At 45.4% G+C, this 13,962-nt stretch overlaps 2 protein-coding genes across 10 annotated transcripts in view; one reads left to right on the plus strand and one right to left on the minus strand.

Annotated features, from left to right (window-relative positions):
- LOC139551019 (E3 ubiquitin-protein ligase MARCHF2-like) overlaps window positions 1–3,360 on the plus strand; it is a 47,933-nt gene extending 44,573 nt beyond the window's left edge. For 4 of the 9 annotated variants that reach the window (XM_071362353.1, XM_071362352.1, XM_071362350.1 and 1 more), the window contains 3 exons: window positions 1,045–1,240; window positions 1,332–1,541; window positions 2,642–3,360. In XM_071362353.1, coding sequence (XP_071218454.1) covers window positions 1,045–1,240; window positions 1,332–1,541; window positions 2,642–2,797 — 562 coding nt within the window. In that variant the 3' untranslated portion in view covers window positions 2,798–3,360. Of the gene's footprint in view, window positions 1–1,044; window positions 1,241–1,331; window positions 1,542–1,841 lie in introns of all 9 variants that reach the window. The other 5 variants (XM_071362354.1, XM_071362355.1, XM_071362357.1 and 2 more) reach the window with 4 other exon arrangements.
- A 423-nt stretch (window positions 3,361–3,783) lies between these two features.
- On the minus strand, window positions 3,784–13,479 carry LOC139551021 (ras-related protein Rab-11B). Its single transcript, XM_071362359.1, has 5 exons — window positions 13,245–13,479; window positions 10,147–10,342; window positions 4,713–4,906; window positions 4,223–4,303; window positions 3,784–4,079 (listed from the first exon to the last, which is right to left on the minus strand). Exons 1-5 carry the CDS (start codon window positions 13,282–13,284, stop codon window positions 3,937–3,939), a joined length of 654 nt encoding a protein of 217 aa, XP_071218460.1. The 5' UTR covers window positions 13,285–13,479; the 3' UTR covers window positions 3,784–3,936.
- Window positions 13,480–13,962: the final 483 nt, after the last annotated feature.

Consider the following 13,962-nt stretch of genomic DNA (forward strand, 5'->3'; position numbering starts at 1 on the left):
GAGTTTAGACCAAAAAGCTCTATTTTTGTCTCATCAGACCACATGACCTTTTCCCATTCCTCCTCTGGATCATCCAGATGGTCATTGGCAAACTTCAGACGGGCCTGGACATGCGCTGGCTTGAGCAGGGGGACCTTGCGTGCGCTGCAGGATTTTAATCCATGACGGCGTAGTGTGTTACTAATGGTTTTCTTTGAGACTGTGGTCCCAGCTCTCTTCAGGTCATTGACCAGGTCCTGCCGTGTAGTTCTGGGCTGATCCCTCACCTTCCTCATGATCATTGATGCCCCACGAGGTGAGATCTTGCATGGAGCCCCAGACCGAGGATGATTGACCATCATCTTGAACTTCTTCCATTTTCTAATAATTGCGCCAACAGTTGTTGCCTTCTCACCAAGCTGCTTGCCTATTGTCCTGTAGCCCATCCCAGCCTTGTGCAGGTCTACAATTTTATCTCTGATATCCTTACACAGCTCTCTGGTCTTGGCCATTGTGGAGAGGTTGGAGTCTGTTTGATTGAGTGTGTGGACAGGTGTCTTTTATACAGGTAACGAGTTCAAACAGGTGCAGTTAATACAGGTAATGAGTGGAGAACAGGAGGGCTTCTTAAAGAAAAACTAACAGGTCTGTGAGAGACGGAATTCTTATTGGTTGGTAGGTGATCAAATACTTATGTCATGCAATAAAATGCAAATTAATTACTTAAAAATCATACAATGTGATTATCTGGATTTTTGTTTTAGATTCCGTCTCTCACAGTTGAAGTGTACCTATGATAAAAATTACAGACCTCTACATGCTTTGTAAGTAGGAAAACCTGCAAAATCGGCAGTGTATCAAATACTTGTTCTCCCCACTGTATATGGCCAATATACCACAGCTAAGGGCTGTTTCCAGGCACTCTGCTTTGTCGTGTATATTAACAGCCCTTAGCCATGGTATATTGACCATATACCACACCTCCTTGGGCCTTATTGCTTAAGTATATCATGTGTTTTGAAATGAGTGATCACTAGGCACACTTTTTCTACCCTATTTGTCCAGTAATGAAGGCATGTGTCGGATCTGCCACGAGGGGGCCGGTGGTGAGACGCTGCTCTCCCCTTGTGACTGCACAGGGACCCTGGGTAAGGTGCACAAGAGCTGCCTGGAGAAGTGGCTGTCGTCCTCCAACACCAGTTACTGTGAGCTCTGCCACACAGAGTTCACTGTTGAACGGCGACCCCAACCCCTTACACAGGTACAACATTGGCACTGTGTGTGTGTGAGCCACCATAATAATGACGGAAAAAGACTGTAATAATAGTGGTCCTTTCCTTGCATCCTCCCAGTGGTTGCGGGACCCGGGGCCTCGCAGTGAGAAGCGCACGCTGCTGTGCGACATGGCCTGCTTCCTGCTCATCACGCCACTGGCGGCCATCTCAGGCTGGCTGTGTCTGAGGGGAGCCCAGGACCACCTGACCCTCAACAGCCGGCTGGAGGCCGTGGGACTCATTGCCCTTACCATCGCCCTCTTCACCATCTACATCCTCTGGACACTGGTAACTAGGCCCTACACACAGACCAGATACACATGACATTTTAGTAATTTATGAGGCGCTCCTATCCAGAGTGACTTATAGTCAGTGCATTCATTTTGAGATAGCTAGGTGGGACAACCACATATCACAGGCATAGAAATTAACTTTTTCCTCAACGTAGAGGCAAGTGCTGGTTAAGTGTTCTTTTTTTGTTATTTATATATATATATTTTATGAGGTGGGGGTGGTGAGGAGGAGGATTATTTAAGATACTGTTTGAAGAGTTATGTTTTTGGAAGATGGGCAAGGACTCTGTCCTAGTTTCAGGGAGCAGCTGGTTCCACCATTGGCGTGCCAGAACAGAGAAGAGCTTGGGCTGGGCTGAGCGGGAGCTGCCCTCCCATAGGGGTGGGAGGGCAAAGAGACCTGAGGTGGCAGAACGGCGTCCTTGGGTTGGGGTGTAGTGTTTGAGCGTAGTCTGAAGGTAGGGACGGGCAGTTTTGCTTGCTGTTCCGTAGGTAAGTACCATGGTCACACAGAACACACACACACCTTATGGATTACTTTACACCACCTTTGTTAATTGGCAGCATTTTTTTTGCAGTATAAATATGTGCTTTACAATAGCTATTAGTACATTTTGTAAGACGAATAAGACATTTGTGTTTGATTTTTTTCTTGTCTGTGGAATTCTGTGCACTTCCCATTTTATGTTCAGGAGAGACAAGTAATGTGCCAACAGAAATATTTTTGGTCTGCTACAATCTTTTGTCTCTACTCTAGAAAGACTACTGTACTCTGAAACAATACTTACAATAGTTACAAAATCAGCAACTGAAGCGGAACCATTTTGTAGACAATATGTTTCACATCGTGTTTTGAGCAGAGTTGGGGTCAATTCCATTTGAATTCCAGTCAATTCAGGAAGTACACTGAAATTCCAATTATCTTCAATGCTTTTCAATTAGGAAGAATTGGAAATAGGTTTGCTCTCTGAATTGAAATGGAATTGATACCTGGTTGTGCGTGCCTGCAATAGCAACCATATATTCAGAGAATCTGCTCTGTGCAGGTCATATCAAATGTCTAGTTTCATTGACGTCTGTCTCCGTGCCCCTCAGGTATCGTTCCGCTATCACTGTCAGTTATACTCAGAGTGGAGGAGGACCAATCAGAAAGTGCGCCTGCTAATGCCCGACATAAAAGGAGCGCACTCTACCCAACATTCCGTGCCGACGAAGTCAACCAAGAAAATTACTGACGAGACCATCGTATGAGCACCGAGCGACGTGTTCTCGCAAATAAATTGTTACAACTCGAACTTCTGCGCTTAAGGACCATTCTGGGGGATTCTTTTTCCATATTCATTTTTGAAGCACTTGAGCCCAGATATGAACTATAACCATTTTGATTTTGGGACATTTTGTACTCGTAGAAGGACGTGTCACTGATGTCATCGCCGGATTATGAACACTGGACTGGAACATAAGGTCACGGCCAATAGCGGGATGCAGCATGTTAATACAGTAGATCTGAAACATACTACCCCCACCTCTCCTTCACAATGTATTTAGCTTTTTTTGGACAACTGCCATCCAATAGACTCATGAATTTACTCACTCAGAACGACCATGTGAACGACCAAGTCTAAATATGATGTTCTCTGTTTTTAAAATCTTTGTCCTTTTTGAAGATGGGGGGAGGAGAGCGAGAGAGAGAGTGGGCTTTGGTGTCAGTCAATGTATGCAAAAGTATTTGATGTAATTTTAGTCTTCCTGTTGCACTCCTTTGAGTAAGCTGGGTCATTGTGGAATAAAATATAAGGGACTCTTGTACAATGGCTTGCATGTGTAAAATGTCATGTGTGCTGAAACTCTTCGTGCTACTTATACAGGAGTATTGGATCTGTAACGATCTAGCTCCCGCGTGGAGCAGGGGAGCTAGATCTGCATCTCAGTGCAAGAGGCGTCACTACAGTCCCTGGTTCAAATTCAGGCTGTATCACTTCCAGCTGTGATTGGGAGTCCCATAGGGCGGCGCACAATTGGCCCAGCATCGCCCAGGTTTGGCCGGGGTAGGCCGTCATTGTAAATAAGAGTTTGTACTTAACTGACTTGCCTATTTAAATGTAAAAAAACAACAATTTATGTACCACTCCATACCACCACCTAGTGGATATTTATGGGATTACTCCTTGCCGGTCCAGAAGGTACTGAAGGAGTAAAAAGTAAACAGGTACCATGAAAGAGATCCACTCAACTACTTGTATTGTAAAATTTTATTTCATGGCATTAATATAATGTGAGTGAACAAGCTATCAAAACCCAAATATTATATATTACACAAAATGAAGGAAGTCGGCACACACAACACTTTGAGATGACAGAAAGGGAGGGACGGTGATGGTCGTCATGGGTTACAGGTTCTGGCAGCACTGCAGTTTGTTCCCTTTCTGGTCTGTGGTGGGTGGAACACTTATGTCCACCACATTGTTTCCAGGGGACTCGTCATGGGCAGACCGCTCAGCGATCTGCTTCTGCGATACGATGCGATAGATTTCTGCGGAGAGTAGGCCAGACTGTTGTGGTGGATCTCAATACTTCAAAGAGGATTTCTTACCTATTCTCTAGTCTACCTAATCTGCACGGGTCTAAAATAAGTTGGGAAAGGTCAAAGCAATTAGCTTTGCTCTTGTACTGTACCTGTAAGGATGTTTTTGAAAGCTTCCTCTACATTTGTTGAATCCAAGGCTGAAGTTTCAATAAAGGATAGAGTGTTCTTCTCTGCAGGGTTAAAGAAAAGGCAAAGTGAGTCACACATCAAGAAATTGATCCAGGACAGAATCCTTCTGAATTACACATTGAGGCTCACTCAATACGCTGCTATGTCCCAATACTATATTCTCCTCCCTTCCCTTGTGATGACCACTGATTACAAAAGTTCCAGATAGGTGAAAGCAACTATATGGTGTTGCTCTCATTTCACTTTCACACTATCCATCTCTTCAGTGGTCACTTAGGACCACAAAATATAAAGACTCTTCCAAGATTGTCCCAACAAGCCCTTATACCCCTGAGCCTGGTCCTAGATGCCATGGTCCTACATGCCATGACAATGACCATAGGAGTTGGCAAGAAGGCACAACTAGATCTGGGACCAGGCTATGTTTCCTCTGCCAAAAGATGCAAGTACCTGCAAAAGCCCGGGCCTCGTCCGTGGGCACGGCCCTGAGATGGCGCAGGTCGCTCTTGTTGCCCGCCAGCATGATGACGATGTTGTTGTCGGCATGATCCCTCAGTTCCTTCAACCAGCGCTCCACGTTTTCATAGGTCAAGTGCTTGGCGATGTCATACACTAGGAGAGCACCCACTGCCCCTCTGTAATAGCTGTAGGAAAGAGACTGTGTATCAATCTCAATGCACAAACGGACAACAATGTATGAGTCCCAAGTGAGGCTCCCAAGTCAGGCACTGATTGATGAGGCTGGTAATCGGCTAGTGCTCAACAAACCCGATCTCGGAGAGCTATAGGGTATGCAGGTTTATGTTCCACACTTCAAACCAGCACTAAAACACCTGATTCAACTAATCAAGGACTTGAGCAGTTGATTGATTTGAATCACCTTTTACCTCTCTGAGACTGATTTGAGACCACTACATTATACATAAAATGGCGCCGGAGAAGAAAGCAGATGTTGTTTTTTTGTTTATTTGCGTTGTTTGTAACTTATTTTTTTTAACTTATTTTGTACAAGATGTTCCCGCTACCGTCTCTTATGTCCGAAAATAACTTCTGGACATCAGAACTGCGATTACTCACCAAGGACTGGCAGAATCCAATTTTTTCCTTTAATGAGTCTGACAAACTTGACGCGAACGATATACTGCTTTCTCGGGAACAGGCCCAGATCCCCATGATTTGAGAGACTAGTCAAGGACCATATCACCTCCACCCTACCGGACACCCTAGACCCACTCCAATTTGCTTACCGACCCAATAGGTCCACAGACGACGCAATCGTAACCACACTGCACACTGCCCTAACCCATCTGGACAAGAGGAATACCCATGTGAGAATGCTGTTCATCGATTACAGCTCAGCATTTAACACCATAGTACCCTCCAAACTCGTCATCAAGCTCGAGACCCTGGGTCTCGACCCCGCCCTGTGCAACTGGGTCCTGGACTTCCTGACGGGCCGCCCCCAGGTGGTGAGGGTAGGTAACAACATCTCCACCCCGCTGATCCTCAACACTGGGGCCCCACAAGGGTGCGTTCTGAGCCCTCTCCTGTACTCCCTGTTCACCCACGACTGCGTGGCCATGCACGCCTCCAACTCAATCATCAAGTTTGCGGATGACACTACAGTGGTAGGCTTGATTACCAACAACGACGAGACGGCCTACAGGGAGGAGGTGAGGGCCCTCGGAGTGTGGTGTCAGGAAAATAACCTCACACTCAACGTCAACAAAACAAAGGAGATGATTGTGGACTTCAGGAAACAGCAGAGGGAGCACCCCCCTATCCACATCGACGGGTCAGTAGTGGAGAAGGTGGAAAGTTTTAAGTTCCTCGGTGTACACATCACGGACAAACTGAATTGGTCCACCCACACAGACAGCGTCGTGAAGAAGGCGCAGCAGCGCCTCTTCAACCTCAGGAGGCTGAAGAAATTCGGCTTGTCACCAAAAGCACTCACAAACTTCTACAGATGCACAATCGAGAGCATCCTGTCGGGCTGTATCACCGCCTGGTACGGCAACTGCTCCGCCCACAACCGTAAGGCTCTCCAGAGGGTAGTGAGGTCTGCAGAACGCACCACCGGGGGCAAACTACCTGCCCTCCAGGACACCTACACCACCCGATGTCACAGGAAGGCCATAAAGATCATCAAGGACAACAACCACCCAAGCCACTGCCTGTTCACCCCGCTATCATCCAGAAGGCGAGGTCAGTACAGGTGCATCAAAGCAGGGACCGAGAGACTGAAAAACAGCTTCTATCTCAAGGCCATCAGACTGTTAAACAGCCACCACTAACATTTAGCGGCCGCTGCCAACATACTGACTCAACTCCAGCCACTTTAAAAATGGGAATTGATGGAAATTATGTAAAAATGTACCACTAGCCACTTTAAACAATGCCACTTAATATAATGTTTACATACCCTACATTACCCATCTCATATGTATATACTGTACTCTATATCATCTACTGCATCTTGCCATCTTTATGTAATACATGTACCACTAGCCACTTTAAACTATGCCACTTTATGTTTACATACCCTACAGTACTCATCTCATATGTATATACCGTACTCTATACCATCTACTGCATCTTGCCTATGCCGTTCTGTACCACCACTCATTCATATATCTTTATGTACATATTCTTTATCCCTTTACACTTGTGTGTGTATAAGGTAGTAGTTGTGGAATTGTTAGGTTAGATTACTTGTTGGTTATTACTGCATTGTCGGAACTAGAAGCACAAGCATTTCGCTACACTCGCATTAACATCTGCTAACCATGTGTATGTGACTAATAAAATTTGATTTGATTTGATTTGATGATTTCCGTTAAGAGGAGGCAGAGAAAAAGGGGCCGGAGGGGGGGCTGCCTTCTGAGAATTTGTAGATGATGGAATAAACCCCCACTTCCTTCCATTCTGCTAGCAAACTTGCAATCTTTGGACAATAAATTAGATGACCTACGCGGAACATTAAACTACTAACGGGACATTCAAAACTGGTCGTGGCTGAACGACGACACTATCAACATAGAGCTGGCTGGTTATACGCTGCACCGGCAGGATAGAACAGCGGCGTCTGGTAAGACGGGTGGTGGGCTATGTATTTTTGTAAATAACAGCTGGTGCACGATATCTAAGGAAGTCTCAAGCTTTTTCTCGCCTGAGGTAGAGTATCTCATGATAAGCTGTAGACCACACTATCTACCTAGAGAGTTTGCATCTGTATTTTTCGTAGCTGTTTACATACCACCACAGACAGGCTGGCACTAGGACAGCATTGAATGAGCTGTATTCCGCCATAAGCAAACAAGAAAACGCTCACCCAGAGGCGGCGCTCCACGTAGCTGGGGACTTTAATGCAAATTTCTATCAGCATGTTAAATGTGCAACCAGAGGGGAAAAAACTCTAGACCACCTGTACTCCACACACAGAGACACATACAAAGCCCTCCCTCGCCCTTCATTTGGCAAATCTGACCATAATTCTATCCTCCTGATTCCTGCTTGCAAGCTAAAGTTAAAGCAGGAAGCACCAGTGACTAGATCCAATAAAGTGGTCAGATGAAGCAGATGCTAAGCTACAGGATTGTTTTGCTAGCACAGACTGGAAAATGTTCCAGGATTCCTCCGATGACATTGATGAGTACACCACATCAGTCATTGGCTTTATCAATAAGAGCATCGATGACGTCGTCCCCACTGTGACCATGCATACATACCCCAACCAGAAGCCATGGATTACAGGCAACATCCGCACCGAGCTAAAGGCTAGAGCTGTCGCTTTCAAGGAGCTGGACTCTAACCCGGAAGCTTATAAGAAATCCCGCTATGCTCGGCGACGAACCATCCAACAGGCAAAGCCTCAATACAGGACTAAGATTGAATTGTACTACACCAGCTCTGACGCTTGTTGGATGTGGCAGGGCTTGCAAACCATTACAGACTACAAAGGGAAGCACAGCCGAGAGCTGCCCAGTGACACGAGCCTACCAGACAAACTAAACTACTTCTATGCTCGCTTCGAGGCAAATAACACTGAAACATGCATGAGAGTACCAGCTGTTCCGAAAGACTGTGTGATCACGCACTCCGCAGCCGATGTAAGACCTTTTAAACAGGTCAACATTCACAGTGCCGCAGGGCCAGATGGATTACCAGGACATGTACTCCGAGCATGTGCTGACCAACTGGCAATTGTCTTCACTGACATTTTCAACCTCTCCCTGTCGGAGTCTGTAATACCAACATGTTTTATGCAGGCCACCATAGTGCCTGTGCCCAAGAACACTAAGGTAGACTGCCTAAATGACTACTGAACCGTAGCACTCACGTCTGTAGCCATGAAGTGCTTTGAAAGGCTGGCTCACATCAACACCATTATCCCAGGAACCTTAGACCCACTCCAATTTGCATACCGCCCCAACAGATCCACAGATGATGCAATCACTATTGCACTCCACACTGCCCTTTCCCACCTGGACAAAAGGAACACCTTTGTGAGAATGCTATTCATTGACTACAGCTCTACATAGTGCCCTCAAAGCTCATCAATAAGCTAAGGACCCTGGGACTAAACACCTCCCTCTGCAACTGGATCCTGGACTTCCTGATGGGCCGCCCCCAGGTGGTAAGGGTAGGTAACAACACATCCGCCACGCTGATCCTCAACACGGGGCCCCTCAGGGGTGCGTGCTCAGTCTCCTCCTGTACTCCCTGTTCACTCACGACTGCACGGCCAGGCACAACTCCAACACCATCATTAAGTTTGCAGATGACACAACACTGATCACCGACAACGACGAGACAGCCTATAGGGAGGAGGTCAGAGACGTGGCCGTGTGGTGCCAGGACAACAACCTCTCCCTCAACGTGATCAAGACAAAGGAGATGATTGTGTACTACAGGAAAAGGAGAACCGAGCACGCATCCATTCTCATCGACGGGGCTGCAGTGGAGCAGGTTGAGAGCTTCAAGTTCCTTGGTGTCCACATCACCAGCAAACTAACATGGTTCAAGCACACCAAGACAGTCGTGAAGAGGGCACGACAAAACCTATTCTCCCTCAGGAGACTGAATAGATTTGGCATGCGTCCTCAGATCCTCAAAAGGTTCTACAGCTGCACCTTCGAGAGCATCCTGACTGGTTGCATCACTGCCTGGTATGGCAACTGCTCGGCCTCCGACCGCAAGGCACTACAGAGGGTAGAGCGAACGGCCCAGTACATCACTGGGGCCAAGCTTCCTGCCATCCAGGACCTCTATACCAGGCGGTGTCAGAAGAAGGCCCTAAAAATTGTCAAAGACTCCAGCCACCCTAGTCATAGGCTGTTCTCTCTCAGTACCGCACGGCAATCAGTACCGGAGCGCCAAGTCTAGGTCCAAGAGGCTTCTAAACAGCTTCTACCCCCCCAAGCCTTAAGACTCCTGAACACCTAATCAAATGGCTATCCAGACTATTTGCAATGCCCCCCTCTTGTACACCGCTGCTACTTTCTGTTGATATCATCTATGCATAGTCAATTTAATAACTCTACCTTCATGTACATATTACCTCAACTAACAGGTGCCCCTGCACATTGACTCTGTACCGGTACCCCCTGTATATAGCCTTGCTATTGTTATTTTGCTGCTGCTCTTTAATTACTTGTTACTTTTATTTCTTTTTCTTATCTGTATTTTTTTAAACTGCATTGTTTGTTAGGGGTTCGTAAGTAAGCATTTCACTGTAAGGTCTACACCTGTTGTATTCGGCGCATGTGACAAATAAAATGTTATTTGATTTTGATTACTCTTTTCTGTGATCCTTGCTGACAATCATTTCATTTTCAAGAGGCCTAAAACAGGCCGCCTTGAGGGATCCCACACGACTTACGCGGAGGTGATGGCTCTGTAACGTTCCTGTCCAGCCGTGTCCCATATCTGGGCCTTTATCGTCTTCCCATCCACCTGGATGCTGCGGGTGGCAAACTCCACCCCGATGGTACTCTTACTCTCAAGGTTGAACTCATTCCGTGTGAACCGAGAGAGCAAGTTACTCTTTCCGACGCCCGAGTCCCCAATTAACACAACTGTTGATGAAGAAACAGAGAGAGATATGGAGAGAATGAGATAAAGACTGAGAAAACACACTGGCTGAAATGTATTTAGCCTAATGTCAGATGAGGTAGCCTAGTCAACAGGTATTTCACAGATGTACTAGTATCCAGGATCCTGGGCTAGAACTTGGATGTTTGCATTCTTCACTGTATGTAACATGGCCCTCCCACCTACGACCGTGTTACATAATACAGGTTTTCCTTTTCAATCCTTCACTCCCATTGACAATATTGAATAAGTGGATGGCTGAAATCGACCCATTTTGAAGTGGCATGTGTCTGTATATTTCTGTCAATATTTCTATGCGCTGATGGGTCTTTTGGTTAATCGGTTGCCCTTAATTAACTAAGGAGACATAATAGTTGATGCACAGTTGGAGTGATATCCAACATGTACACAGTGGGACCCCATGATCACTGCTGAGAAGCACTGAGCTCAATGATACAATAAGAGGCTGACAGAAACAGCCTATTATATTTAGCTGAGATGTCAGGGTTAGGCCTGGCAGTCAGAATGGGGCTGTCGAGGTGGAGTCCTTTTTGTTTTCTCTCAGTACAGGAAATCAAGGTGAACTTTGGCCCTGTGGCATCACGCTGCTGCTGCAGGAAGCTGATTACATGCTCCATCAAACCTATGTTGACAGTTGTGGGACACTTTTTGGTTTCCTGTTTTCAACAGGGTTTCTAAATTATGGCGAGGGAGGAAGAGCAGAACTCTTCATTCTCAGATGTCTAGTCCACAGGGATACTCTGTGTCACATCATAAATAGACCTCTATATGGGGTGTCAGTGGCAAACTGCAGGGTCATTCGATATCATTTCAGCAAGCCATGTCACCCACCATCTCAGATTGTTCTGAAATTGTTTCTGTAGTTATAAACAGATAAGATTAGCTTTCCTGAAACATTATTTTTTGAAATATAATTTGATCTTTGAGAAATTAAGCTAATTGATTGCACCAAAATTGGCCATTTTTAATTTAAAGGATTCATATCATCTTCAATAAATATATTACCTAACATCTGATTTGGACCATAATTCTATCTAACAATGATTAAGACATGAGGAATCCCCAAAAATGATCCATAGCCACCCACAGACCCCCCACACCAATCCCACCCCAACAACCAGTGCTTTAAAAAATCTGTTGTGTCATAAATGCTCACATGATACACTACATGACCAAAAGTATGTGGACACCTGCTCGTCGAACATCTCATTCCAAAATCATGGGCATTAATATGGAGTTGGTCCCCCCTTTGCTGCTATAACAGCCTCTACTCTTCTGGGAAGGCTTTCCACTAGATGTTGGAACATTGCTGTGGGGATTTACTTTCATCCAGCCACGAGCAGTAGTCGGGCACTGATGTTGGGCGATAAGGCCTGGCTCGCAGTCCGCGTTCCAATTCATCCCAAAGATGTTTGATGGGGTTGAAATCAGGGCTCTGTGCAGGCCAGTCAAGTTCTTCCACATCGATCTCGACAAACAATTTCTGTATGGACCTTGCTTTGTGCACAGGGTCATTGTCACGCTGAAACAGGAAAAGACCTTCCCAAGCATTTGCCACAAAGTTGGAAGCATAGAATCGTCTAGAATGTCGTTGTATGCTGTAGAGTTAAGATTTCCCTTCACTGGAACTAAGGGACCTAGCCCAAACCATGAAAAACACCCCCAGATCATTATTCCTCCTCCACCAAACTTTACAGTTGGCACTATGCATTTATGCAGGTAGCGTTCTCCTGGCATCTGCCAGATTCGTCCGTTGGACTTCCAGATTCATCACTTCAGAGAATGTGTTTCCACCGCTTCAGTGTCCAATGGCGGCGAGCTTTACACCACTCCAGCTGACGTTTGGCATTGCGCATGGTGATCTTAGGCTTGTGTGTGGCTGCTCGGCCGTGGAAACCCATTTCATGAAGTCCCCGACGAACAGTTATTGTGCTTACGTTGCTTCCAGGGGCAGTTTCAAACTCGGTAGTGAGTTTTGCAACCGAGGACAGACGATTTTAACGCCCTAGGCGTTTCAGCACTCAGTGGTCCCGTTCTGTGAGCTTATGTGGCCTACCACTTCGCGGCTGAACCGTTGCTGCTCCTAGACATTTCCACTTCACAATAAAAGCACTTACAGTTGACTGGGGCAGCTCTAGTAGGACAGAAATGTCACGTCTGAGTTGTTAGGATGTCACCTTTCTATGACGGTGCCACATTGAAAGTCACTGAGCTCTTCAGTAAGGCCATTCTACTGCCAATGTTTGTCTATGGAGATTGCATGGCTGTGTGCTCGATTGTATACACCTGTCAGCAACGGGTGTGGCTGAAATAGCCTAATCCACTCATTTGAATAGGTGTCCACATACTTTTGTATATATAGCGTATGTCAAAACATTTCACTGTCAGCTGAACACAATAAACATCCACAGTTACAGTAGGTCTAGGCCTAGATAAATGCAACATTTGCACATGGGCCTATAGGCTACAAGTAACTACAAAAAATGTAACTTCATATAGCTCTTTAAACCATAAAAGGGAAAACAGAGTTCTTGTCAGTAACCGATTTACAAATAGTAACTCTTTTATGGGTTTATCAAAGTTGATCAAGTCAAAGAGGCAACGCAGATAGGGCGTTTGTTGCATCTTACTTATAGATATAACTGCGGGCGTTGTTACAATGTTACAATGACAGCATTTATGTAGCCATAGTAGCAAACGTTTTCCACCAGAGACTGATACAATGTTTCTTTCAAAACCATTCCTCCAAACTATTTGTTATGATTCGTTCAAAAAAAAAAGCTGATGTCTGATTTGTCTTTAGAATTAAACAATCACATAATTATTGAAAGTGCTATCAACGGGGCTGCAGTCATCAACATGTACCTTTGAACAAGAAGTCGTATTCATCGTCTCTGTTCCCCATTCTAGACGAGAACGCTCCAACGCTTCTCCCGGAAAATAATTAGTCAAATAGTTTGTCTCTGAATTACCTGTATGTACAGGAGAAAATGACATAAATTTGAAAGACAATGCGCCAATGCTGCCTGTCAAACAGGCTGACCGCAGGAAGAGCGTCTCCCCGAAATCTGCAGAAGGGGAGGAGTCCCTGTTTCCATGCCTTCCACACGGTGCCGCTGCTGTCTGTGATACTAATAGGAAACAAAGCACAACCTATGCCTCCTGTGAGCAATCGAATGGGTGTTGGATGCTCAGTTTGCTTATTACACGTTAACTGCTTCATTCATATAGTTCATGTCCTAAATTGGCAGTGGGCCGTTGTGCTAATGGCTGATCCCTGCTACTGCATTTCTTCACTGTAGCCTACTTGAAGGTCTGCTTATAAACCTAACCTGTCTGCAGAGCATTGTCTCATACATAAATGATTATTAATATTATACTATAAATGTAGGTATACTATGAGCATCTGCAATGTATATTCATTTTCATTTTCAGCAGGCATTTTAACCAAGTACAGGTTGGAAGGTACAGACCGTCAACTAAAGTGTTACAGCTGTCTCATGAACATTAATGACTCTCAATACTTACATCAATTTAAAAAAAAAAAATACATATTTATTACTTATTAATATTACTAAAGTAT

This window comes from Salvelinus alpinus, chromosome 23 (genome assembly GCF_045679555.1).
Source record: "Salvelinus alpinus chromosome 23, SLU_Salpinus.1, whole genome shotgun sequence".
Classification (NCBI taxonomy): domain Eukaryota; kingdom Metazoa; phylum Chordata; class Actinopteri; order Salmoniformes; family Salmonidae; genus Salvelinus; species Salvelinus alpinus.